Source organism: Schistocerca americana, chromosome 1 (assembly GCF_021461395.2).
Source record: "Schistocerca americana isolate TAMUIC-IGC-003095 chromosome 1, iqSchAmer2.1, whole genome shotgun sequence".
NCBI classification, from domain to species: Eukaryota; Metazoa; Arthropoda; class Insecta; order Orthoptera; family Acrididae; genus Schistocerca; species Schistocerca americana.
In genome coordinates, this window is record NC_060119.1 from 754607582 (window position 1) to 754633345 (window position 25764).

The following is a 25764-nucleotide window of genomic DNA, read 5'->3' on the forward strand; positions in this document are numbered from 1 at the left end:
CTTCTCTCCCTGAGGCACTGCCATAGAGACATTTACAAAACTGCATAATGTTATCGGTTGAGGTAGGCTCGTTAAGCTGCCATGCCCAGTTCACTGCAAATGTCAGGTATTGATTTACAATGACTAAACTATAGCAACCCTACCCTGACCCCACCACATCCCTGCATAGCCTGAAAGGCAGAAATAGCATCTTCCCCCACTCCCACCCTGTTGTCCCTCCCCATCCCAATCCCATGCCTCTCACTTACCTCCACTATTCAACCCAATTAGAATCTTGTTCACATCAGTGTCATTCACATTTGGGACTTGGTGCCCAGAAGCAGTGGCCATGTGTGTGTAAGTTGTTTATGAGCAAATGTATCTGTGTGTTTTTTACATCTGAAGATGAATTTCACCCGACAGCTGAAATATTCGAAGCTTTCTTTTTCACCGTGCTTGTCTCCAACTCAATTCTTCCTGTTGTTGTTTCATCCTAGACTTCCCATTGTTTAAGAATCACATAACATGAGATTGGGCAAACTTGGAGGCCAGTGCTGCAATGTGAGATCTGTACATTCTCTGCAGCTGATTCATCACTGAGGCAGTGAAGAGGTGCTGTGGCATACTCTCGATAAAATGGATGCTGCACAGCTGTAACTAAATTACAAATTCTGAAGCAGAGAGAGCAACATGTCTTTCATTGCTGTGTTATCACCATCTTGACACAACACACATTGGGCAATCGATCATAGAATGAGCTAGCTGCACCACCAACAGGCTGAAGCAGAGGTAAACTTCTAGTTTTTATACAAAAGTTAAAATTCAGTCCAGGTTATTAGCTTTATTCATGAAAAATGGGACGACTCTTTTTGAAACATACTATGTTATTTCTTATTTATGAATCCAGGGTTTTCAGATGCAAGACATTGAATATCTTTGCTACTATAGGTGACGTGTGTCTTGCTTCAAAATCTCCAATTATTGGCTGGATAGGTGGTTAGTTCTTTAGCATACAAATAATACTCCTAAATATTCCACCATACACTATTATCTTCAAATCTGCCTGCAATAAGATCATCATGATTTCTATTCCCACTTTTGTCACGCAGAAAATTTTGAGTGTTGACATAGAAAATCAGTAAAATACCTCATTAACTGTGAATTTATTTCTTTTCCTAATCACTTGAATATTAATCATATTTAAATATTACCTTTATTGCTAAGACATATCTCTAAATTATATCAGAGCCGAAATACTAGTAAAATTGTAGAATGTCTACAGTTTCTCTCATATATCTACTATTCCTCTTTGCAACTAGTTTTTTTTTAATATAAAACACAATTTCAAAAAATAAATGTATATGTTTTCTCATTCAACATAGATGGCCTCTGCAAAAAACTTTCTGTTCTGAGAGAACCAAAAGCAAACAACAAAACATAGCAATATCTTGAGTTGTTCATTGCAACAATGAAAAAGTCCCCTCTTTTAACAAGGGCATAATTAAAACAGTCATTTGAGGCTTCTATTTATGGGAAGCAGCATCAAGCCAAGGCAGTGATCACTTATAGCAATATACACTGATGGATCGTGACATTGTGACCACATGTTTAATAGCATGTTGGTCCACCTCTGGAATGCAATACAGCAGTGATTTTGCCTGGCATGGGTTTGAAAAGATGTTGGTAGGTGCTTGGAGGTATGTGGCCACAGATGTCTATGCACAGGTCATGAGGTTCCCATAATTACAGGCCGATGGTGTGTGGGCTTGATACTCATGCCCTGACAGCATCTGAAATGTATTCCATTGGGTTCAAGGCAGGTCCGTTTGGTGGCCAACACATCAACTTAAGTCCACCACCACATTTCTCACACCGAAACGAAAATTTCTGTTCCGACACTGACAATGTTGAGTGTTTATGGAAAAAGTTCAAGGCAATTGTAAAATGCGTTTTAGACAGGTACGTGCCGAATAAAACTGTGAGGGATGGGAAAAACCCACCGTGGTACAACAACAAAGTTAGGAAACTACTGCGAAAGCAAAGAGAGCTACACTCCAAGTTTAAACGCAGCCAAAACCTCTCAGACAAACAGAAGCTAAACGACGTCAAAGTTAGCGTAAGGAGGGCTATGCGTGAAGCGTCCAGTGAATTCGAAAGTAAAATTCTATGTACCGACTTGACAGAAAATCCTAGGAAGTTCTGGTCTTACGTTAAATCAGTAAGTGGCTCGAAACGGCATATCCAGACACTCCGGGATGATGATGGCATTGAAACAGAGGATGACACGCGTAAAGCTGAAATACTAAACACCTTTTTCCAAAGCTGTTTCACAGAGGAAGACCACACTGCAGTTCCTTCTCTAAATCCTCGCCCAAACGAAAAAATGGCTGACATCGAAATAAGTGTCCAAGGAATAGAAAAGCAACTGGAATCACTCAACAGAGAAAAGTCCACTGGACCTGACGGGATACCAATTCGATTCTACACAGAGTACGCGAAAGAGCTTGCCCCCCTTCTAACAGCCGTGTACCGCAAGTCTCTAGAGGAACGGAAGGTTCCAAATGATTGGAAAAGAGCACAGGTAGCCCCAGTCTTCAAGAAGGGTCATTGAGCAGATGCGCAAAACTATAGACCTATATCTCTGACATCGATCTGTTGTAGAATTTTTGAACATGTTTTTTGCTCGAGTATCATGTCGTTTTTGGAAACCCAGAATCTACTATGTAGGAATCAACATGGATTCCGGAAACAGCGATCGTGTGAGACCCAACTCGCTTTATTTGTTCATGAGACTCAGAAAATATTAGATACAGGCTCCCAGGTAGATGCTATTTTGCTTGATTTCCGGAAGGCGTTCGATACAGTTCGCACTGTCGCCTGATAAACAAAGTAAGAGCCTACGGAATATCAGACCAGCTGTGTGGCTGGATTGAAGAGTTTATAGCAAACAGAACACAGCATGTTGTTATCAATGGAGAGACGTCTACAGACGTTAAAGTAACCTCTGGCGTGCCACAGGGGAGTGTTATGGGACCATTGCTTTTCACAATATATATATAAATGACCTAGTAGGTAGTGTCGGAAGTTCCATGCGGCTTTTCGCGGATGATGCTGTAGTATACAGAGAAGTTGCAGCATTAGAGAATTGTAGCGAAATGCAGGAAAATCTGCAGCGGATAGGCACTTGGTGCAGGGAGTGACAACTGACCCTTAACATAGACAAATGTAACGTATTGCGAATACATAGAAAGAAGGATCCTTTATTGTATGATTATATGATAGCGGAACAAACACTGGTAGCAGTTACTTCTGTAAAATATCTGGGAGTATGCGTGCGGAACGATTTGAAGTGGAATGTTCATATAAAATTAATTGTTGGGAAGGCGGGTACCAGGTTGAGATTCATTGGGAGAGTCCTTAGAAAATGTAGTCCATCAACAAAGGAGGTGGCTTACAAAACACTCGTTCGACCTATACTTGAGTATTGCTCATCAGTGTGGAATCCGTACCAGATCGGGTTGACGGAGTAGATAGAGAAGATCCAAAGAAGAGCGGCGCGTTTCGTCACAGGGTTATTTGGTAAGCGTGATAGCGTTACGGAGATGTTTAACAAACTCAAGTGGCAGACTCTGCAAGAGAGGCGCTCTGCATCGCGGTGTAGCTTGCTCGCCAGGTTTCGAGAGGGTGCGTTTCTGGATGAGGTATCGAATATATTGCTTCCCCCTTCTTATACCTCCCGAGGAGATCACGAATGTAAAATTAGAGAGATTAGAGCGTGCACGGAGGCTTTCAGACAGTCGTTCTTCCCCCGAACCATACGCGACTGGAACAGTGCCTTCCGCCACACACCGTTGGGTGGCTTGAGGAGTATAAATATAGATGTAGATGTAGATGTAGACCATTGTAGTATGATTATGGTCTTATGACACAAACAGTTATCCTGCTGGAAGGTGCCTTCAGTGTCAGGGAATATGGTTAAGGCATGTAGGTGGTCTGCAGTTATGTTCACATAGATCATAGTATTCAAGGTGCCTTCAATTACTACCACACGTCAAATGGCAGTGCACGTGAATGTCATAAATATGATTGGAGTATATTAACATAACTATTGACATTATGTTTTAGTGTCATTAATTTTGAACAAAGTGCTGTTGTATTAATTTCTTGAATTAAGTCAGGTGGCAGTTCTCACCCAATGCAGCTAGGTGGTGGTGACTTGAGAAAGCAGTTCTTTCAGAAAAGCATGACATTACCATCCACCCATCTGAGTTATTGCTTCTTGTTACAGCTGTCCCACAGATAATTACAAATCATCACTTTGGAGCACTAGAACATGAATGTAATAGTCATCATTTTCTCTTTAAGCAATTAACTTGTACTATTATTGGCAAATTAGTTATTACAGTCCTTATGGACTTGTGATTGATTAGTGCAAAATACTTCACTGATGTATTTCTGGATGAAAAATAAAAAGAGAGAGCACAGAAGATGAATATTTACTGATACAGCCTTTTCCTCCCTTCCTTTCCTCTTCAATTTATCTTACAATATATCCTGATGGTAAGAATGGAATTAGCCTATAATTAAACACATAGTAAAAACACAAAGTGTAAAGAACTTAAAGACGAATATATTTTTTCTTTTACAGGACAAATGTACATACACGAATTACATCTGATATTAATAAATAATGAGAATATATTATTGAGCTATAAGGACTGAGGATAACCTAAGTCAGTTGGTGATGCTCAGTGGGTGACTCTCACACAAGCTGCACATAACCAGAAATATATATTTATGATGCTGCATTTGAGGGAACTGATGCTCTACTGTTCGCTTACAGTGAGTATGAAACATTCAAAGCAGTCTGATGCTATGTAAATGAATAAAGATGGAAGGATTTGTAAAAGACCATTGTTTGCACTATGGCACCACAATTTATGCAATGAATCTTTACCACACTCGTTCAGGCAGTTATGCCAAATTATGTGATGTCTGTAATTCAGTTGATAATTTCTGAGAAAATTTACATTATCTCATATGTATTGTTATGAGTAACCAAATCCATATCAGTTGTCACAGCTGCTTTCCAGTTATGCATCAGACACAGAACACATCATATTGAATACTGAGTCAGGATTGGACAAAAGATTTTGTGGTGTATCCATTTCCACAACCTGCAACCAAACATTGTCACAGTTATACATACTTAAATCGTATTGTTTTATTCAACAGTTTCTAGGGCATCATTGCTCATTTTATAGTAAAAAACAGTGAAAAATATATATTACTTCTTCAAAATCACGGTTTTTGTTTGTGTTATGTTTTAAGGGCTTACAGAAGATGAACTATTGAAATTTTTACCTGGTAATAATCGTGGATGTCTTTCTGCTGCTTTTACTGAGCAGGAGAAATAATGACTAATATACTTCTGCAGCATGTTTCACTAGCTTTCACAGTTAATAGGTGTCAGGAATAGGAATGAAACAATCATCTAATCATCAGAAATTTAAGCTGGTATGCTGTATTTAAAAAATGAGTTATGAGGACAAATCTATACCTACAAATATATTCCACAAGCAACTGTCTCATGTGAGGAAGACAATAATTCAACAAACACTATCATTTCCCCAATTCTGGTTGATTCCAGTGACTGACTGCCAACTGTGTAAACAAACAGTGATTGGTCCTTTTACCAGTTTGTGCCCATTGCGTTACACTGGTTTATGTCAAAGATCGACTGACAGCCCCTGCACCAAGTCTTGCAGCAGCCTACTACAATTGTGTGGTGTCTCAACTTCTCTCTATATAACATACTCTGTGAAAAGCATTATCCACCAGGACATTTATACATATCATGAATAGTTATGGCCTTATAAAATTGCCTGAACCTATATTCAAATCTGACAATTTCTCCTCATTAAGAATAATGTGCTGAGTTCCATTAACTATGAATTCTTCAGTGAAGCTACATGAGTACTTTGCCACTGCTCAACAAAACTACTTCATATTTATTAATGAAAAACAAAAATCCATTTTCAGCTTAACAAGTCCATCATCAGAAAAAATTATCCAGTATAACTTGGCTCATGCCAAGCAACTTTTGCATTGTTTTGGGTAAGAAATATGCGGAAGGCAGATCTGTTCTGAAATCAGTGATTTTCATCCAAAAGCAGCACTAAATTAGCATTGTTCAGAAGTTGTTGAATGACGCTTACAATGATTTTGAAACTGCTTCTGAAGTTCAATGTTACAAGAAGGTTCTGCTCACTGTGATATTCAATTTCAATGGTGTAGAGGGTCACGAGTTATTTTCTCCGAGAACCTAAAAGGGGCATGAATGCAGCAATCTGAAGAAAATGCTCTTACTTGTGACCAAATATTTCGTGGTAAAAGTACCACAATAATGTAGCTGTTCACACTTCCCCATATGTTCATCAATGTTTGACTAAAAGCAATATCTTTATCATGTCTCTGCTTCCCCTTCATTAGACATGGCTCCAAATGAAATCATCCTATTCTTGAAGCTGAAAATAACTAGCATCACAGAATCAATGTAGGATCAATGAAGGAGCTAAATATCATTTAAAATTGTGTTTTAGAAATGCTGACACAAATGTATTATATTTAATGGTGACTACTTTGAAGGGGACAAAATAAAGATATTTTGAGAAAAATGATAATTCTGTGTATTTTTTTGTTGAACATTATACACTGAAGGTGATTGTGGTATGACTCAAGACAGCAGAGTATGACAGCTAAGAAATGGAGAAAATTCCAGCAAGAGTGATACAGTAATGATACAAAAGACCCACTTATTTCTAACCTTTTTAATTTTGGAAAATTTTTATCCATGCTTATTCCCAGTAAATGTGGTTTTTAATATCATACACTGCTGTGACTCTGCTGAATAGCACTTTGTCAGTCATCATGACTTTTTGTGTACAATAAGAAAGAGCTCCCTCCTATGACACTCTGTCACATCAGTACAATTAAAAACATTATTGTATTGTATTCATTCTCTCACTCTTCTTCATTGTTAATTTTCATGCAAATAAATTTTAGTTTATATTTTATTAACTTGTGCCAGCTGTACTACAAAAATGCATGAACTGCAGAACTGGACTTACAGCCTGAACAAAGTGTGCGGCACATGGCATCCACCAGCACACATATTGCTGTTAGGCCAAAGTTTGGCAACAGTGTGCCATTCACGAGCCTAGTCAGACAAACCTGTGTGAGGTGAGCAACAGTACCATGGAGACACATATTCCTGTGTCTGATTCTGCTACCTGTGAACCACATGGGTTGAGCTATGTGTAAGCTCCCCACCAGCACATGTCAAGTTAATTTGGCATTATTAATTTTGTTTTCGTTTTGTCATTTTTGCAAAGTACACAGCTCCGCATGGGTTGAGAAGGAAGTAGCTCATTTCATTTTGGACGCAGATCCACTGTCTTACTGCAGTCATGTTGTTGGATGGTGTGCCCCTTCCACTGCGGAGTGAATACCCTCCAGGACCAGTGTTTGAGTGAAACTATTTGTGTTAACACCATTTACTGCAGTCTATGAATAGAAGTTATGGTCAGTTGGTCATGTACTGATTTGTGATGAATAAATGTATTATTTGACAAACATGCTCTTTTTATCAATTCCCATCACCGTCCCCTCACCCTAACGTCCTTTCTGAAAGTAGTGCATTGGTGTGGTAGTAAAGCCAGTTCACTACATGACTAACTTGTAATTTGTGATCTCCAAATATTTCCTCTTCTCTGGTGGCCCTGACATGATTTCTACATGTGACCTTCCTCACCCAAGTACAACACTGACTTGATTAAACATGGATCCTGGAACTGTATACGGACAAGTCCAATGGCTTGGAGGGCAATGTCCAGAGCTTGAGGTTAATGGGAAAGCAGCCTCCACTGCATTGGTTGTTGAGGTCAGTCTGACTTCTGCACCAGTTTTCGTGTTTGCTTTCCTGTCGAGCTCACTCCAGATGTCACCCCTTGTTAGTTAGTTGCTTGTGTGTTCCATGCTTGCACGGTATGGTACCCGTTATGAAATGGAACGTGTCAAGTGCACAAGAAATGCACATATGAAACAAGATTTTTTAACATATATATATATATATATATATATATATATATATATATATATATATATATATATATATATATATTACAGTACAGTGTTAAACATTAATATTTCTGTTATCTACCCCATTCCCTTAAATGGCACAACATGCATATACTATATGTATAGATTTATTTATTCATGTTCAAGGATTCATCTGTGGTATAGAAGGAGTTGTAATGGAGAATGATTTCAATTTCTTTTTGAAGCTATTACTGCTGTCTGTCAGACACATTATTTCATCTGGTAATTTGTCAAAAATTTTTATAGCAGCATACTTTACCGCTTTCTGTGCCAAAGACAGGTTGAGTAAAGGATAGAGTAAGTCTTTCTTTTTTCTGGTATTATAATCATGAATGTCACTGTTGTTTTTAAACTGGTCCATGTTGTTGAGAACAAATTTCATTAGTGAGCAAATTTAGTGTGAGGCTGTTCTAAGAATTCCCAGTCTTTTAAAAAGATGCCTACAAGATGTGCGACTATGAACCCCACACATTATTCTAACCACTTTCTTTTCAGCTGTGAATACTTTTTGTCTAAGTGTTGAGTTACCCCAAAATATTATTCCATATGACATCAGAGAGTGAAAGTGTGCAATGTATGTTAGCTTACAATTTCTATATCCTCAAAATTGGCAATTATTGTGATTGCAAAAGTTGCTGAACCTAGTCACTTTAGAAGATCCAAAACGTGAATTTTCCAATTAAGATTCTCATCTATATGTACACCCAAAAACTTAGTATGCTCTACCCTGTTTACTGACTTCTGTTGATGTGCTATATTTATTGAATGAACTGTACTTTTTGCAGCAGATAATTGGATGTACTGTGTTTTTTCAAAGTTTAGAGCAATCCCATTTACAGAAAACCAATTAATGACTTTTCCAAAGACCTTATTTGTATCATTTTCAATTGGAGTTTCTTTTACTGGAATAATAATGATGCTTGTATCATCAGCAAACAGTGTCAGTTCAGCTTCTTGTTTCAGATAAGAAGGGAGGTCATTCACATACATCAAGAACAGAAGGGTACCCACAACTGAACCCTGTGGAACATCTAATGTAATTTCACCCCAGTTAGATGAAGTGGCAAACTTATTTAAATCACTTGACCCATATAAAGAAACTTTTTGTTTCATGTTCTGTAGGTATTACTTGAACCACTCATATGCTATTCATTTATACCATAGAATTGTAATTTCTGCAATGTAATGTCATGGTTCACACAATCAAATGCTTTGGACAAGTCACAGAAAATTCCTGTTGGTGACATTTTACTATTTAAAGACTCTATTATGTGGACAGTGAAATTGTATGTCGCTGTCTCAGTGGAACAGCGTTTTTGAAATCCAAATGGTGATTTACGAAGTATCCCATTACTGTTGAGTGGCTAACCACTATTGAGTACATTATTTTCTCGAAGATTTTTGAAAATGCTGTAAGCAAGGATACTGGCCGATAATTATTGACATACGAGGGGCATTTGAAAAGTCCATGCAAAAATAAAAACCACTTAAGTGTTTGGGGCAAACCTTTTTTATTTTTCGACATAGTCTCCTTTTAGACTTATACACTTCATCCAACACTGTACTAATTTGCTGATCCCTTCTGAATTATAGGAATTGTCCAAGTCTGCAAAATAGCTATTAGTTGCTGCAATCACCTCCTCACTTGAATAAAATCTTTGTCCCGCCAGCCATTTCTTCAAATTGGGAAACAAACAGTAGTCCACGGGAGCCAAGTCTGGAGTATTGGGGGTTGTGAAACAAGTTGGGATCCTATTTCCATTAATTTTGTGACTACAACAGCTGAGGTGTGTGCTGGTGCATTGTCGTGATTGAAAAGGACTTTTTTGCGGTTCAATCGCCGGAGTTTTTCTTGCAGCTCAGTTTTCAAATGGTCCAATAACAATGAATAATATGCACCTGTAATAGTTTTACCCTCTCCCAGATAATCGATGAGGATTATCCCTTGCAAATCCCAAAAGACAGCCGCCATAACCTTTCCGGCCAGAGGAATGGTCTTCGCCTTTTTTGGTGCAGATTCTCCCTTGGTAACCCATTCTTTAGATTGTTGTTTGGTCTCAGGAGTATAGTAATGCATCCATGTTTCATCCACAGTGACAAAACGATGCTTTAAGTCCTGCAGATTCTTCCTGAACAGCTGCAAACCATCCTTGCAACACTTCACATGATTCCGTTTTTGGTATAGCTGAGCAATTGAGGAACTCATCTTGTGGATAGCTTTCTCATGTCCAAATGTTTATGCAAAATATTATGTAACCATTCATTCAAGATGCCCACAGCACTAGCAATCTCACGCACCTGAACTCTTCTGCCATCTATCACCATATCATGGGTTTTATCAATGATTTCTGGAGTCGTAACTTCCACAGGGCATCCAGAATATTCAGCATCACTTGTGCCCATAATGGCCATTCCGAATATTTTGAAACCACTTATAAACTGTTCTAATTGAAAGTGCAGACTCACTGTAATGTTATCAAGCTTCTCTTTAGTCTCCTGAGGCGTTCTGCCTTTCATAAAGTAATGTTTAATCACCACACGAAATTCTTTTTCGTCCATTTTTTGACAATCACTCGCCTTCCTTGATTCACACGAATACCAAACACAAAGAAATAGACCAATATGGTTAAAACTTGGTGTGCATTCTTTCCAAAGATGCTACTAACTAAACATGACCTCGATCTGTGCCGGTGGTGCCATCTCTCGGACTTTGCACGGACTTTTCAAACGCCCCTCATTTGTGGTGCCTGACTGCCATATTTCAACCTGTCTGGGAAAATACCTTGAGTTAGTGATGCATTACATATGTGACTCAGAACACCAGCTGTAATTGCTCCACATTGTTTTAATATCTTATTAGAGATGTCATCTACTTAATCTGACTAATTTTTTTCAAAACTGACTGTTCCATGTTTTGCCTGGCTTTTTCTTTTGAACTATTCTCACAAATTTTTTCTCCTACACATAATAAATGGTTGTTAAATACGTTAGCTACTTTTGTACTGTTCGTCAGGATGGTCTCATTCTCTTTAATAGCAATACTACCTACCCCAGTGGTTACTTTTCCTGTCTCCCTTCTAACAACATTCCATATTGATTTGATTTTATTGCCGGAGTTGTTAATTTCTTCTCTAACATACATATTTTTTGATTTCCTTACAACTTTTCTCAGTGTGTTAGAATAATTTTCATAGTGTAAAACTACTTCTGGATCTTTACTAGTTCTTGCTACCTCATACAGTTTTCTTTTTCTTTCTGAAGACACTTTAATACCTGTTGTAATCCAAGGTTTCTTTGAAAAATGTGTGGTGTTAAATTTAGTAATTTTCTTTGGGAAACAATGTTCAAAAAGAGATATAATTTTACCAAGAAATATGTCTCATTTATCATTAGCATTTGGCTCATTATATACATCTACCCAATTAGCATTTCTTAAATTTTCTCTGAAGTGCCCTATAGATACTGGGTTGAGCAACCTCATACTTTTACTTAATCGTTTCTGGACTGAGCTTGTCCATCTCAGTTCCAGGATCAATGTTGGAGTCACAACAATGCCATACTCACATGCGTATAGACTCTTTTGTGTAGCCTCTGTGCACTGCTGCATCAGGCTTCAAGACCGGATCAAATGCCATGTTGTGCTTCCACAACTAAGTGCGTCAGTAATAGTTCATCATAGTAATGTGTGCCTATACCACATATTACTATGGACAGTTCACAGCCAGAACTACCTGCCATTGCTGTCGCTAGCCAGCTGTATGAGGACATGCCAACCATATCTCTGGTGACCCCAAGCACTGACATCTCCAGCTGCCACCATATCACCACTGACTGGCCCTCTACCATAGCACTCACACTAATGTCACTATGAAGGGTGTGAGCCCCAAAAATATACTAGCTGCAGGTTGATCACCTGTGTTTTCTTCCAGCTCTCAAGCTCCACTCTCCATGAGGTGATGTGTGTAGCAACCATACTGCAGAAATGTGTGACTGACAGAACTCCAGTTACAGCAAGCCTGAAGACAGCAAGTGTTGTCATCCACTGGTGTGCACATTTATCATCAGGACAAGTTTTGGCAATGGTGTGCCAAGCATGGGTGGGAGTCGGACAAACCAGTGCAAGCTGTGCAACAGTACTGTGCAGACTCGTATTCCTGAGTCTGATTCTCTACTTGTAAACCATGCGGATCAAGCTTAGCATGAGCTTCCCATCACCCCATGCATGAAGTAAATTTGGTGCTGTTCATCTAATTTTTGTTTCATCATGTTTGTAAAGTACACCATTCCCTATGGGTTGAGAAAAAAGAAGTTTGTTTCTTTTCAAACAGGCGTTCATTCTTTTCTCAATGTCACACAATTGAGCACCATGCTCATATCATTGAAGACTGTATACCCTCCATGTTGTTGTTGTTGTTGTTGTTATGGTCTTCAGTCCTGAGACTGGTTTGATGCAGCTCTCCATGCTACTCTATCCTTTGCAAGCTTCTTCATCTCCCAGTACCTACCACAGCCTACATCCTTCTGAATCTGCTTAGTTTATTCATCTCTTGGTCTCCATCTACGATTTTTACCCTCCACGCTGCCCTCCAGTACCAAATTGGTGATCCCTTGATGCCTCAAAAAATGTCCTACCAACCGGTCCCTTCTTCTTGTCAAGTTGTGCCACAAACTCGTCTTCTCCCCAATTCTATTAAATACCTCCTCATTAGTTATGTGATCTACCCATCTAATCTTCAGCATTCTTCTGTAGCACCACATTTCGAAAGCTTCTATTCTCTTCTTGTCCAAACTATTTATCGTCCTTGTTTCACTTCCATACATGGCTACACTCCATACAAATACTTTCAGAAACGACTTCCTGACACTTAAATCAATACTCGATGTTAACAAATTTCTCTTCTTCAGAAACGCTTTCCTTGCCATTGCCAGTCTACATTTTATATTCTCTCTAATTTGACCATCATCAGTTATTTTGCTCCCCAAATAGCAAAACTCCTTTACTACTTTAAGTGTCCACGATAAAGGATGCCAGCCAAAAACAGTTGCAACTGTTTTTGGCTGTCATCCTTTATCGTGAAGAATTTCAACAGTTGCTGTTGCAGCCATGTTTAAAATCTTGATACTTTAAGTGTCTCATTTCCTAATCTAAGTCCCTCAGCATCACCCGACTTAATTCGACTACATTCCATTATCCTCGTTTTGCTTTTGTTGATGTTCATCTTACATGCTCCTTTCAAGGCACTATCCATTCCATTCATCTGCTCTTCCAAGTCCTTTGCTGTCTCTGACAGAATTACAATGTCATCAGCGAACCTCACAGTTTTTATTTCTTCTCCATGGATTTTAATACCTACTCTGAACTTTTCTTTTGTTTCCTTCACTGCTTGCTCAATATACAGATTGAATAGCATTGGGGAGAGGCTACAACCCTGTCTCACTCCCTTCCCAACTACTGCTTCCCTTTCATGTCCCTCGACTCTTATAACTGCCATCTGGTTTCTGTACAAATTGTAAATAGCCTTTCGCTCCCAGTATTTTACCCCTGCCACCTTCAGAATTTGAAAGACAGTATTCCAGTCAACACTGTCAAAAGCTTTCTCTAAGTCTACAAATGCTAGAAACGTAGGTTTGCCTTTCCTTAATCTTTCTTCTAAGATAAGTCGTAGGGTCAGTATTGCCTCACGTGTTCCAACGTTGCTACAGAATCCAAACTCATCTTTCCCGAGGTCAGCTTCTACCAGTTTTTCCATTCATCTGTAAAGAATTTGCGTTAGTATTTTGCAGCTGTGACTTATTAAACTGATACTTCGGTAATTTTCACATCTGTCAACACCTGCTTTCTTTGGGATTGGAATTATTATATTCTTCTTGAAGTCCGAGGGAATTTCGCCTGTCTCATACATCTTGCTCACCAGATGGTAGAGTTTTGTTAAGCCTGGCTCTCCCACAGCTGTCAGTAGTTCTAAAGGAATGTTGTCTACTCCAGGGGCCTTGTTTCGACTTAGGTCTTTCAGTGCTCAGTCAAACTCTTCACGCAGTATCATATCTTCCATTTCATCTTCATGTACATCCTCTCCCATTTCCATAATATTGTCCTCAAGAACATCGCCCCTGTATAGACCCTCTATATACTCCTTCCACCTTTCTGCTTTCCCTTCTTTGCTTAGAACTGGGTTTCCATATGAGCTCTTGATATTCATGCAAGTGGTTCTCTTTTCTCCAAAGGTCTCTTTAATTTTCCTGTAGGCAGTATCTATCTTATCCCTCATGAGATAAGCCTCTACATCCTTACATTTGTCCTCTAGCCATCCCTGCTTAGCCATTTTGTACTTCCTGTCGATCTCATTTTTGAGACGTTTCTATTCCTTTTTGCCTGCTTCACTTACTGCATTTTTGGATTTTCTCCTTTCATCAATTAAATTCAGTATCTTTTCTGTTACCCAAGGATTTCTACTAGCCCTCGTCTTTTTACCTACTTGATCCTCTGCTGCCTTCACTATTTCATTCCTCAAAGCTACCCATTCTTCTTCTACTGTATTTCTTTCCCCCATTACTGTCAATTGTTCCCTTATGCTCTCCCTGAAACTCTGTACAACCTCAGTTCTTTCAGTTTATCCACGTCCCATCTCCTTAAATTCCCACCTTTTTGCAGTTTCTTCAGTTTTAATCTACAGTTCATAACCAATAGATTGTGGTCAGAGTCCACATCTGCCCCTGGAAATGTCTTACAGTTTAAAATCTGGTTCCTAAATCTCTGTCTTACCATAATATAATCTATCTGAAACCTTTTAGTATCTCCAGGGTTCTTCCATGTGTACAACCTTCTTTCATGATTTTTGAACCAAGTGTTAGCTATGATTAAGTTATGCTCTGTGCAAAATTCTACCAGGCGGCTTCCTCTTTCATTTCTTAGCCCCAATCCATATTCACCTACTACGTTTACTTGTCTTCCTTTTCCTACTGTCGAATTCCAGTCACCCATGACTACTAAATTTTCATCTCCCTTCACTACCTGAATAATTTCTTTTATCTCATCATACATTTCATCAATTTCTTCATCATCTGCAGAGCTAGTTGGCATATAAACTTTTACTACTGTAGTAGGCGTGGGCTTCGTGTCTATCTTGGCCACAATAATGCGTTCACTATGCTGTTTGTAGTAGCTTACCCGCACTTCTATTTTTTTATTCATTATTAAACCTACTCCTGCATTACCCCTATTTGATTTTGTATTTATAACCCTGTATTCACCTGACCAAAAGTCTTGTTCCTCCTGCCACCGAACATCACTAATTCCCACTATATCTAACTTTAACCTATCCATTTCCCTTTTTAAATTTTCTAACCTATCTGCCCGATTAAGGGATCTGACATTCCACGCTCCGATCTGTAGAACGCCAGTTTTCTTTCTCTTGATAACGACGTTCTCTTGAGTAGTCCCCGTCCGGAGATCCGAATGGGGGACTATTTTACCTCCGTAATGTTTTACCCAAGAGGATGCCATCATCATTTAACCATACACTAAAGCTGCATGCCCTCGGGAAAAATTATGTCTGTATTTTCCCCTTGGTTTCAGCTGTTGGCAGTACCACAACAGCAAGGCCGTTTTGGTTAGTGTTACAAGGCCAGACCAGTCAATCATCCAGACTGTTGTCCATGCAACTACTGAAAAGGCTGCTGCCCCTCTTCAGGGACCACACGTTTGTCTGGCCTCTCAACAGATACCCCTCCGTTGTGATTGCACATACGGAATGGCTATCTGTATCATTGAGGCGCGCAAGCCTCCCCACCAACGGCAATGTCCATGGTTCATGACCAGCCAAACTACTTGTACTAACACCATTTACTGTGGTCGTGCAATTGTGAGTGCAAAGACATTTAGGAACAGAACTGACTGTCAGTTGATCATGTACTGATTTGTGATGAATAAATGTATTATTTGGTAAACATGCTCTTTATCATTTCCTGTCACCATACCCTCACCCTAGCCTCCATTCTGAACTTAATGCAAGGGTGTGGCAGTAAAGCTGCTTGCTGCATGACTGACCTGCAAGCCATGATCTGCACAGGTCCCCAATTCACTCTTTTGGAAACTGAAACTACTCTCTGCAAGAATCTACAATGATCCTGGGAAAAGATGATATGCCAATATCATCAGCCATCTTTCTGATAATGAATCAGTGATTGTCAGTAACCAGTTTCCTCACATTCTGAACATTGTCACCAGCTGCTGATGTACGGGAGCATCTAGAGAGTTGATAATCTTCAACAAATAGTTATTTTTGTAAAATTTGTACTATTTTCAAATGCTTGTTGTACCCTCAGAAGATTAATCAAAACTGATATAGTAGAGTGTCGATTATCCAAATGTCAGTCGACCAAACGACCACTTAACCAAACCGTTACTCTCTCATGCATGCCTCCCTACCTCTCAGCTATGATATTGCCCAAAAATATGAAGCTCACCATGAATGCAGATCTAGATACGACATTGTTTACAAGTGGTTCATACAAGGAGAACCTGTCTCTTGCCCCATTCTATATGAAAAGGCAATTCAATTTAATGAAAATCTTGGAGGGCCATTGAATTTTAAAGCAAGCATGGCCTGGTTAAAACACTTTTAAGTCAAGACAAAGCACTCCTTATGCCTCCTTGCCTCTTGTTGGCAGTTGCTAGGCTAGTTACAAGAAGTGGTGGCAGCACTGACTGAAAGCTGGAAGGATTGGTAGGAAGGGGAGGAGCAGTAGTAATTCCCCCCCCCCCCCCCCCTTCAAATTTCCCTGATGGGTTTGAAATTCTCTGATATTCCCTGATTTCCAGAACCTGTGGCAACCCTGATTACATACACTCCTACTGTACCTGCATTTGTAATAATAAAAGAGATTCATGTTACTATTAACATATGTGGATTTGTAGGTAAATAGAAGTATACAGTTGGATTATTCAAAGAAACTGGTTCTCCAAACATCCACATCCCCCACTTAGTTTGGATAACTGATGCTCTATTGAATGTCCTGCAGTATATTCCACACTAATTCAATCCTTTTGCCCCATTTTTTCCACAACCTCAAAGTCAGCAAGCACTCCAAAACATCAGTAAACAGTAAAGTAGACATCTATTTCTACTAGCAATGTCAAAATATATTCAGGGCAAATACAACAATATAACAAAAAACTGTGATTATAAGATATATACTCTCCGTAAAATTAAACAGTTCCACATACAATTTGATCAAACCTCATAAAAGCAACATCACATTTAAAAAACAACTGATTTATCACTTGACCTGCAAGCATAACATATAATTATATCCACATATAATACTTGAGTCAGTTACAGAACTAAACATGTCATTACAACATTCTCATTAGCACTGAATACTGCAGCCACAATAATGCAAAAACAAATTTTTTACATACCTGCCCTTTATCCATCACAATAATACGGTCACAGTGCATAACAGTATTCAGCCGATGTGCTATTGTGAGTACTGTGCAGTGCTGGAACTCTGACTCTATTGTACTCTGAACACAAGCTTCTGTTTCAGGATCTACTGCTGCTGTAGCCTCATCCAGAATTAATATCTGTTTTGTAGATAACCAAAAAGAAATAAATATTAGTTCTGCATATTTTTAATATAATAAATTGTACTGACCCCTACACATACCAATACATTGCTTGTTGTATTAATTTGTGGACTATTACATATGTTAAAATCACAATAAAAAAACACAAAATGGATCACAGAGCTACTATCATTCTGAACTACAGGTCTGCCCTTCAGTGAGGGTATGAGAATAAGTCGAGAGTTATTGAAAAAATGATAACAGGAGGGAGAGGGTGCAGATGGGTGGGGGGAGATCACTTAAGAGCATAAGTGTATGTAGCACCACCACTGTGCTGGAATAAGGAGGTGCCGCAACAAGGCCAGCCAGTCTACTAGCACTCTGCGAGTAGAGAGACCCAAAGCCTCTGCAGTTAATAGTAGCCTGTCTGTGAATGTGTTTGTTTACTAGGACCACACCAGTATAATAGACTCTCTCTCGGACTTGCTGTTCAAGTTAAGTCAAGTTATTGAGTCACTCAGATTATGTGTACTTCTCATCATTTCTGCTTTTTATATAAGCAGCCACCTATTCCTTGGCACCCATCTCTGGTGGGTGCAACACAGGTGACGAATATATGCTCATGAGTTTTCTGGTTTTACTTCTCACTTTACAGCCATCTGGTGAGAACATTTATTATTGTGTTTCTCTATTTTTTGCAGATTTGTCATTGTTTCTGTGCTTCCCAATTCTTGATTCTGTTCTCATTTCAAATCCTGGCCTGCATCTGCCTCCAAATTAACTGTGTGTTCTTGTACCTTCGGAGCCTAACTATTTCGTGTGTTCCCTTATCTTTCTTGCTGTTGTGTGTTGATCACGGATAGCCCTCCACAAAGAACCACAACTAACAAAGATTTTCAGTTTCAGGTGCAGTAGCTGAATAATTTAATGGAAATGATGACAGACTGCTCACTACACAAGCAAACCCCATATCACCACCTCCACCAATCACAGCACTGCCACAGCCAGCAGTGCCCGTTCCCGTACCACCATTCCATGCTTTTGACTCAATGCAGGAGGAGTGGTTCGAGTACCATGCATGGCTCAATGCTTGCCTGCAGGTACATCAAGTTAAAGGTAGGGACAAGCTGAACCCCGGATGGTAAGTGTCCCCTGACTCAGGGTTCTGCATGACTTTTCCAAACTCTACCCTTTTCCCTAAACCTCACCAATCTTTTTCCTGCATCCCTCTTCCTTTCCCTCAACTTTGATTCCACTTCTATTTGTGCAATATATACTAGTAATAAATGGAGTGTGCTTGTAGCTTGCACACCGCAGTGTGCACAGCCTCAGCCAGGGCAGAAACGTAAACAGACTCAGTGTGCTAGGTAGCAAACTACCTGAGTTTCACAGCACATGAGCACCTGTTGTGATGCTAAGTGTTATTATTGTGGCAAGCACAGTCACAATCAAGCTGTTTGTTTGTAAAAACACAAGTTCAAAATGCACTTTGCATGTTCTCAAATGTCTCAGTCAATGAATGTCAACACAATTTTGTCCAAGCTCTAGTATTAAACAGTGCAAAGTAAATGCAAAGGAAAAGAAGTCACACACTTCTTCTATTTACCATCAGACAAATAAAAACTGTTTGTCACATAACAAATTGCCAATCACAAAGCATGCATGCAATTGGACACTGGTTGATCAGTGACCTTGCTGAACACAAATACTTACAAACTCTTAGGCAAGCCCCAAACTACATAAGTTGCAGGCATCTCTTTCTGATTATGGTGGACATGACACGCCTGTGCTAGGTATTTGCAGCTTACCTGTTACTTTCTGTGACACAATGAAAACAGTTTCATTCACAGTTTTGTGTTCACATGCCAATGAAAATATTTTTGACATAGATTTGCTTGATTCTTTGGTTTGCAAAGTCAAGACAATATCCTCTCTGTAAACTCTTCTTTGAATATAGAGAGAGTAGCTCAACTTTGTGGTGAATTTAGAGAGAATTTTCAAGGAGACAATGAAAGAGCTAATAATTTTGAGGCTTACATTACCGTGAAAGACAATGCGCAACCACAGTTTTGCCACACATGGCTAGTCCCTCATGCTATCAGAATCAGGTGGTACAAGAACTCTTATCCTGGCAAGACAATTGTGTGATTTTCCCTGTAGCAGTCAGTCAGTGGGCATCATCTTTAGTGGCAATAACAAAACCTTCAGACAGATTACATTTCTGTGCTGATTTCAAGGGAACAGTAAATCCACAAACCATGATTGACTCCTTTCCTTTGCCATGGTCTGAGGAACTCATGGACAAACTTGGTGCAAATCATTTCTTTTCCAACACTGATCTTCAAGATGCTTATTTGCAGCTTCCTTTGGAAGAATAATCAGAACAAGATTTGGTGATCAACACTCACATAGAGTTATTTTTGAGACCCTCACTTGCAATTTTTCAACATTATTTGTTATAGTTGACTGCTACAGTTCCTTATTGTTTATACTATTTGGATGACATAATCATTTTGGGTTGTGCTCCTGATGAATGTCTTTCCAATCTCAGGAAATTGTTTCAAATGCTCCCAAATGATTGATTAAAGTTTAATAAAAGCAAGTGCTCCTTCTTCCAGGCTAACATTTAATATTTAACACATGTGATTAACCGTCAGTGCATCCACCCTTTGCAGACACATTTAATCACCACAAGGGACTTCCCAGCCCCTTAGAATGTCAGTGAAATCCAATTTTGTTGGGTAAACCGACTTATTTCATTTGGTTCATTCCAGACATTGCACAGACTGGAGCTCCATCACATCATCTTTGATGAAAGAATGTTCTGATTGAGTGGACCAAAGAGTGTCAAGTCACAGAATTTTAGATGTGCTTTATTGAGTGAATGTTATTTGGTGCATTTTGATCCCGCCAAACTCATTGTGCTTGTGCCTGGTACATCCTCTTACGGAATTAGTGCTGTTCTCTCATACAGGAATGGACTAGAGGACAGTGCCTTTACATAGAAACTCCCCAATAAAGTGCAGTGCAGATACTTGCATATTGAGAAGGAAGCTCTTGCTATCATATACAGGTGGCCAAATTCCACCAATAATTATATGGCAGAAAATTCTACTTGGTGGCTGAGCACAAACCTCTCAACTTATTGTTCAACTCTTCCAAGCCAATCCCTCTGTGTATGGTGAAAAAGTTTCAGAGACGGTCTCTGCTCCTCTCCAATTACCAGGACGAAATTGTGCACAGGCCAATGGCTAAGCATTCAACATGGACACTCTTTCTCATCTACCAACTGCCACTGATTTGGTGTTCAACACTTCAGAGGACTCTTGCCTTCACTGTAATTTTCAGAAGAATGAAACACTTGATGGTTTTCCCACTGACCACCATCAGATTGCTCGGGCATTGGCTGCAGACCCCAGTCTCAATATTCTGTTGCAGTACTTCTGCAACAGTTGGCTGCAGCAATTGAGCAGAATAGTGATCTGGTGGTATGCCATTATTTTGCTCTTCAGCACAACTTTTCTGTCCAGCAGAGTGTTATCCTATTACATATGGACAATGATCAATCTTGTGCAGTAGTGCCACATTTGCTTCAGAAGGAAATTCTTCGCCTTCTTCGTCAAAGACATTGGGGCACTGTATGCACTAGGCACCTCCCCCGACGTCACTGTACACGGGCTGGGACGGACATGCAAATCAAACAATTCACTTCACACTGCTGACAATGTGTGGAACGCTAGACTGCCCCACCACAGAAATTTTTTGATTGGCCTAAGCCCAGCACCCCTTGGCAGCATCTGCTTATTGACTATGCATGTCCCTAGTGGAACTGTCATTGGCTTATGTGGTAGATGCATTTAGCAAGCTTCTGTTTGTGGTGCCCATGGAATCCACCATGGCAGCTAGTACTATAAAGACTCTGACATCAATTTTTTATATCTTAGGTCTACCGGAAGTTTTAGTTTTGGGCAATGGACCCCAATGTACTTCGGCAAAATTTCAACAGTTCTGTGTCACCAGTGGTATCAAGGATGTAATGGCAGCACCGACCCACCCTCAATCTAATGGTGAAGCAGAACATTTTATCCAAACAATAAAGTACCACGTGAACAGGTTATGCATTTCACATATGTGGAACCAGGCATTAATGCCCTTCCTCTCATCATACAGTTCCCAGCCACACAACAGCAAGTCACCAGTGAAGCTCTCGCACGGATGCTGACGTCGAATGCTGCTGCAGCTGCTGCATCCTCTGCAATGATCGATCCTCCTTCCCCAGAACTCTAAATTTAAGGTTAATGAGGTTTTTTCTGAATTTCTGGCAGATGCAGGTGCTGGAAACAAGGCCTTATCAAGAAAGTGTTGGGATGCTCCTTTATGTCTTACAGGTCCCACTGGGCTACAGAAGCATCATCAGAATCAGCTTCGCTTGTGTGAGCTGTGTGACCCTGCTGCACATTTTCCCTTTCCAGGTTTGGTGCCAAGGAGGATGCCACAGGCTCATTGCGTTCACCTCCCTTTGGTCCTCTACTGCTGATACAGGACAGGGAGCCAATAATGAATGTGCTGCTATTACTGTCACCCCATCATCAAGGCTCCAGCCACGAGAGGTGGCTCAACTTCACCCTGCCACCTTCTGGTTGGCCTCCACGGAACCTCCAGGTGCTGTTGTGACTTCACTGATAGAAGGAAATGTTCCATCCCTGGGCATAGGGGCACACTGTATGGAAGATTTTTCAGCCACTGTTTCTGGCCCCAGTGGATGTCAGCATGTGGACAGGAGCTGGCATCAGTTGCAGTTTTGGTTCCTGACTGGTCAGTGGCAACTGCGCCCAAATCCTACCCATTGTTGTTTTCACCAGGACCAATATAAAACAGTGGCAAAAAGTTTTTTTTTATTTTTTTTATTTGCGGGTAGAGAGGGTAGGGAGAGGATTGTGACGCCATACAGTATCAACACCCCTTCCGGCAGAATGCATCCTGAGGTTTGCAGTAAACTATGCGACAGCTGTACCAATCTGCGGACATCTTGAAGCCACAGCTATGGCCGCATGCACAGGTAGTGCCACCACTATGCTGGAATAAGAAGATACCACAGTGAGGCCAGCCCTGCCTGATAGCGGTCTATGAACAGAGTCAGCTGGAGCCTCAGCAGTTTATAGCAATCTATCTGTGAATGTGTTTGTTTACAATGACATTGCCTATAGAGCAGATTCTCTCTTGGACTTGCTGTTCAACTTCAGTAAAGTAGCTATTTTACTCAGATTATGTGTACTTCTAATCATTTCTATTTTTTGTCCAAGCATTCGCCTATTCCTTTGCAGCCACCTATGGCAGATTCAGTACTTTTATTGCATGCCGCACAAACACCTACCAACAGAAGTATGATTGTGTGGAGTACTAAATGAAATGGGTGACTGGGTTGAAGTTTTCTTGAAGGATGCACTTTGTACTGGATGAAGAGTCAGTGACAGATCTAGTATAAGAACTTCAGTTGTGCCCAAGGGAAGGGATGTTGGGACCTTTACTGTACAGCTGTATATTAATGACATAGCAGACAACATTTACAGTAACCCTATACTTTCTGCAAATGACTGATTTATCTAGAATTAAGTACTGCCGGAAAAAATCTGCATAATTCTTTAATCAGATGATGATGAAAACCAAAGCGATGCAAAGATTGGTAACTCACTTTAAATGTTCAGAAATGTAAAAGTGTGTATTTCACAAAACAAAAAATGTAGTATTCTATTGCCACAATATCAATTAATCAAAATTGGAACCACTCAACTCATACAAATTCCTGAGTGTAAAACACTGTATGGATATCAAGTGGGATCTCACATGCTTTGTTGTAGATAAATCATGTGTCAGACTTTGATTCATTTGAAGGCTAATGGTAAAATACTGTCACTCTATGAAGGAGACTGCTTACAAAATCACACTTGTAACTTATCCTAAAATATTGCTCAAGTGTGTGGGACTCATACTAGACAGGACAAACTGGTGATATTGAATGTATACTAAGGAGAGCAGCACAAATGGTCCCAGATTTGTCTGACTCCTGGGAGAGAATTAAAGAAATGCTGAAAAACCTGAAGTGGCTGTTTCTTGGACACAGATGCTAATTATTCTGTGAAAACGTACTTACAAAATTTCAAGAACCAGTGTTAAGTGAGGGATCTAGGAATATACTAGATGTGCCCTATGTGTCACTCCTACAGAACTACAAAGACAAGATCAGACTATTTACAATGTGTACAAAAGCATTTAAACAGTAACTGGTCCCATTTTGATCATGTGAATGGAACATGAAGAAGCCTTAAGGGGCTCCGGAAAGGCTCAAAATCATGAAAAGTTCAATTTTTACTTTTTTGCGTTTTCTGAATCTGCAGACTATTACCTTTTAATAGATATATAATTTATTCAATTCCGAAGACTACAACTATTTTTAAATTTTTTTTGAAATGTGTTCTACATGGGCGTGACCCACTGTGGCGCTGTTAAACTGCTGTCAAATGGTGTTATTATTAACGTCCGTGTTCATCAGGTACATTTTAGTGATGTGAGATAAAGTATGTGTTGTGGCTAACCTGTGATGGTTCAATATATATCACTGGTGTGATTGTTGATTGTTTCATGTTTATTTACTCTGTCGTTATCTCGAAAATATTCGTAATTAATTCTGTTTCTTGAGTCTCTGTTTTGTTGAAGTATAATAATGAGTAAAAGTAAAGTTATTAGAAATCCTCTGAAGGCTTTTAAGAAAAGGGGAAATGTTGGAAAGCCAAAGGTATGTGTTATTACTGTAAACAATAAAGACGATAACCAAGTGAGTGAACCTAACCTCTCAAGTACACCTGCCCATAGCAGTCAAAGTGGGAAAGAAAATACTTCACAGAAGAAGCTTGGTTCAATGAGTGAAAACTATGAATGTTTTATGGGCGAATCGGATGTGAATGAAATATTTGATATGTCAGTTCTCAAAGGAATTTTTTCAAACTGTGTAAGATGTATTCATTGTAGTGAAGTTGGTCTGGAACTCTCCATAATAAAGCACGTAGGGCTTGCTAGTGAAATACAACTGAAATGTGATAAGTGTTCATACATGACCACCTTTTGGAACAGTGTTGCAGTAACTGCAACTGAAGAAAATGGTAGCAAAATCTATGAATACAACAACGAGCGATGCTTGCTTTAGACAAGGAACGCCTTCGGGCTGCAGACAGGGCTGTAAAGAGTCTAGAAATACAAGCAAGAGTAAACAGGAGGAGGAACAAGAGGAAGCTGGAGGAGGAGTTTGCAGAGGATGAAGATAATCCATCCTATGGACCTGGAATGCACTAAAAAGTTAATCCAATCTTTGTCGCTCGATTCCCAAAACTTTTATTTTCTCATACTAATTACATGTTTTCTAAGGATCTTCCAAACATATTTGTTTCAAACTTTCAGTAAATGTTACACAGTACCTTCTGCATAATTTAACATAGCCTTTTTCCAAAAAACTGTATATTTTTGAATATATAAATAAAAAATTGCAAAAAAATGTTGTGAATTTTCATTACAATTGAAAAAAAATCATCTTTAATAACTGAACAAAAATTTTGTAAAATCCCTGTGTTAAGTTGTAGCCCATATTCCAATAACTAATCTGTAAAAAGTTCAACTTCCTACCTCAAATACTTTGTGAGGGACGATGTAATTTATAAGCGTTATTTTAACATTGCAAGTATAGTGCGTTCCGGAGCCCCTTAATATGAAATCTTGCAAGTAACATAATATTATGCTTCATGTTTTGGAATAAATATGAATATCTTTTGAAGACTTTTAAAAACTCAGACTGAACACTTCCAAAATAATATTTTGAAAAATTCAAAATTTTAGAGCATCTTGTGTGCAGAAATTGTGCTGGAATGGAATTTCAACTTGAGGGTTTTTCCCTCTTGAAGAAAAATATTTAATAAAATTTTTTAATTTTGTCCTTTGTTGCTGGATGCATTTTTGGAATTTTATTAAAGGGTTACAATGCAGATAACATTTTATTTTCTAATTATTTC

The 25764-nt window shown here is 39.3% G+C and overlaps 2 protein-coding genes across 5 annotated transcripts in view; one reads left to right on the forward strand and one right to left on the reverse strand.

Annotated features, from left to right (window-relative positions):
- Positions 1–4589: 4589 nt before the first annotated feature.
- Positions 4590–25764, reverse strand: part of LOC124611375 (ATP-binding cassette sub-family C member 5-like) — a 515589-nt gene continuing 494414 nt past the window's right edge. For all 4 annotated transcript variants that reach the window (XM_047140243.1, XM_047140240.1, XM_047140242.1 and 1 more), the window contains 2 exons: positions 17561–17725; positions 4590–5156 (listed from right to left, as the gene is read on the reverse strand). In XM_047140243.1, coding sequence (XP_046996199.1) covers positions 5073–5156; positions 17561–17725 — 249 coding nt within the window. In that variant the 3' untranslated portion in view covers positions 4590–5072. The remainder of the gene's footprint in view (positions 5157–17560; positions 17726–25764) is intronic.
- LOC124611422 lies at positions 18614–24098 on the forward strand. Its single transcript, XM_047140244.1, has 2 exons — positions 18614–18823; positions 22180–24098. The coding sequence occupies exons 1-2, from the start codon at positions 18635–18637 to the stop codon at positions 22738–22740; spliced, it is 750 nt and encodes a 249-aa protein (XP_046996200.1). The 5' UTR covers positions 18614–18634; the 3' UTR covers positions 22741–24098.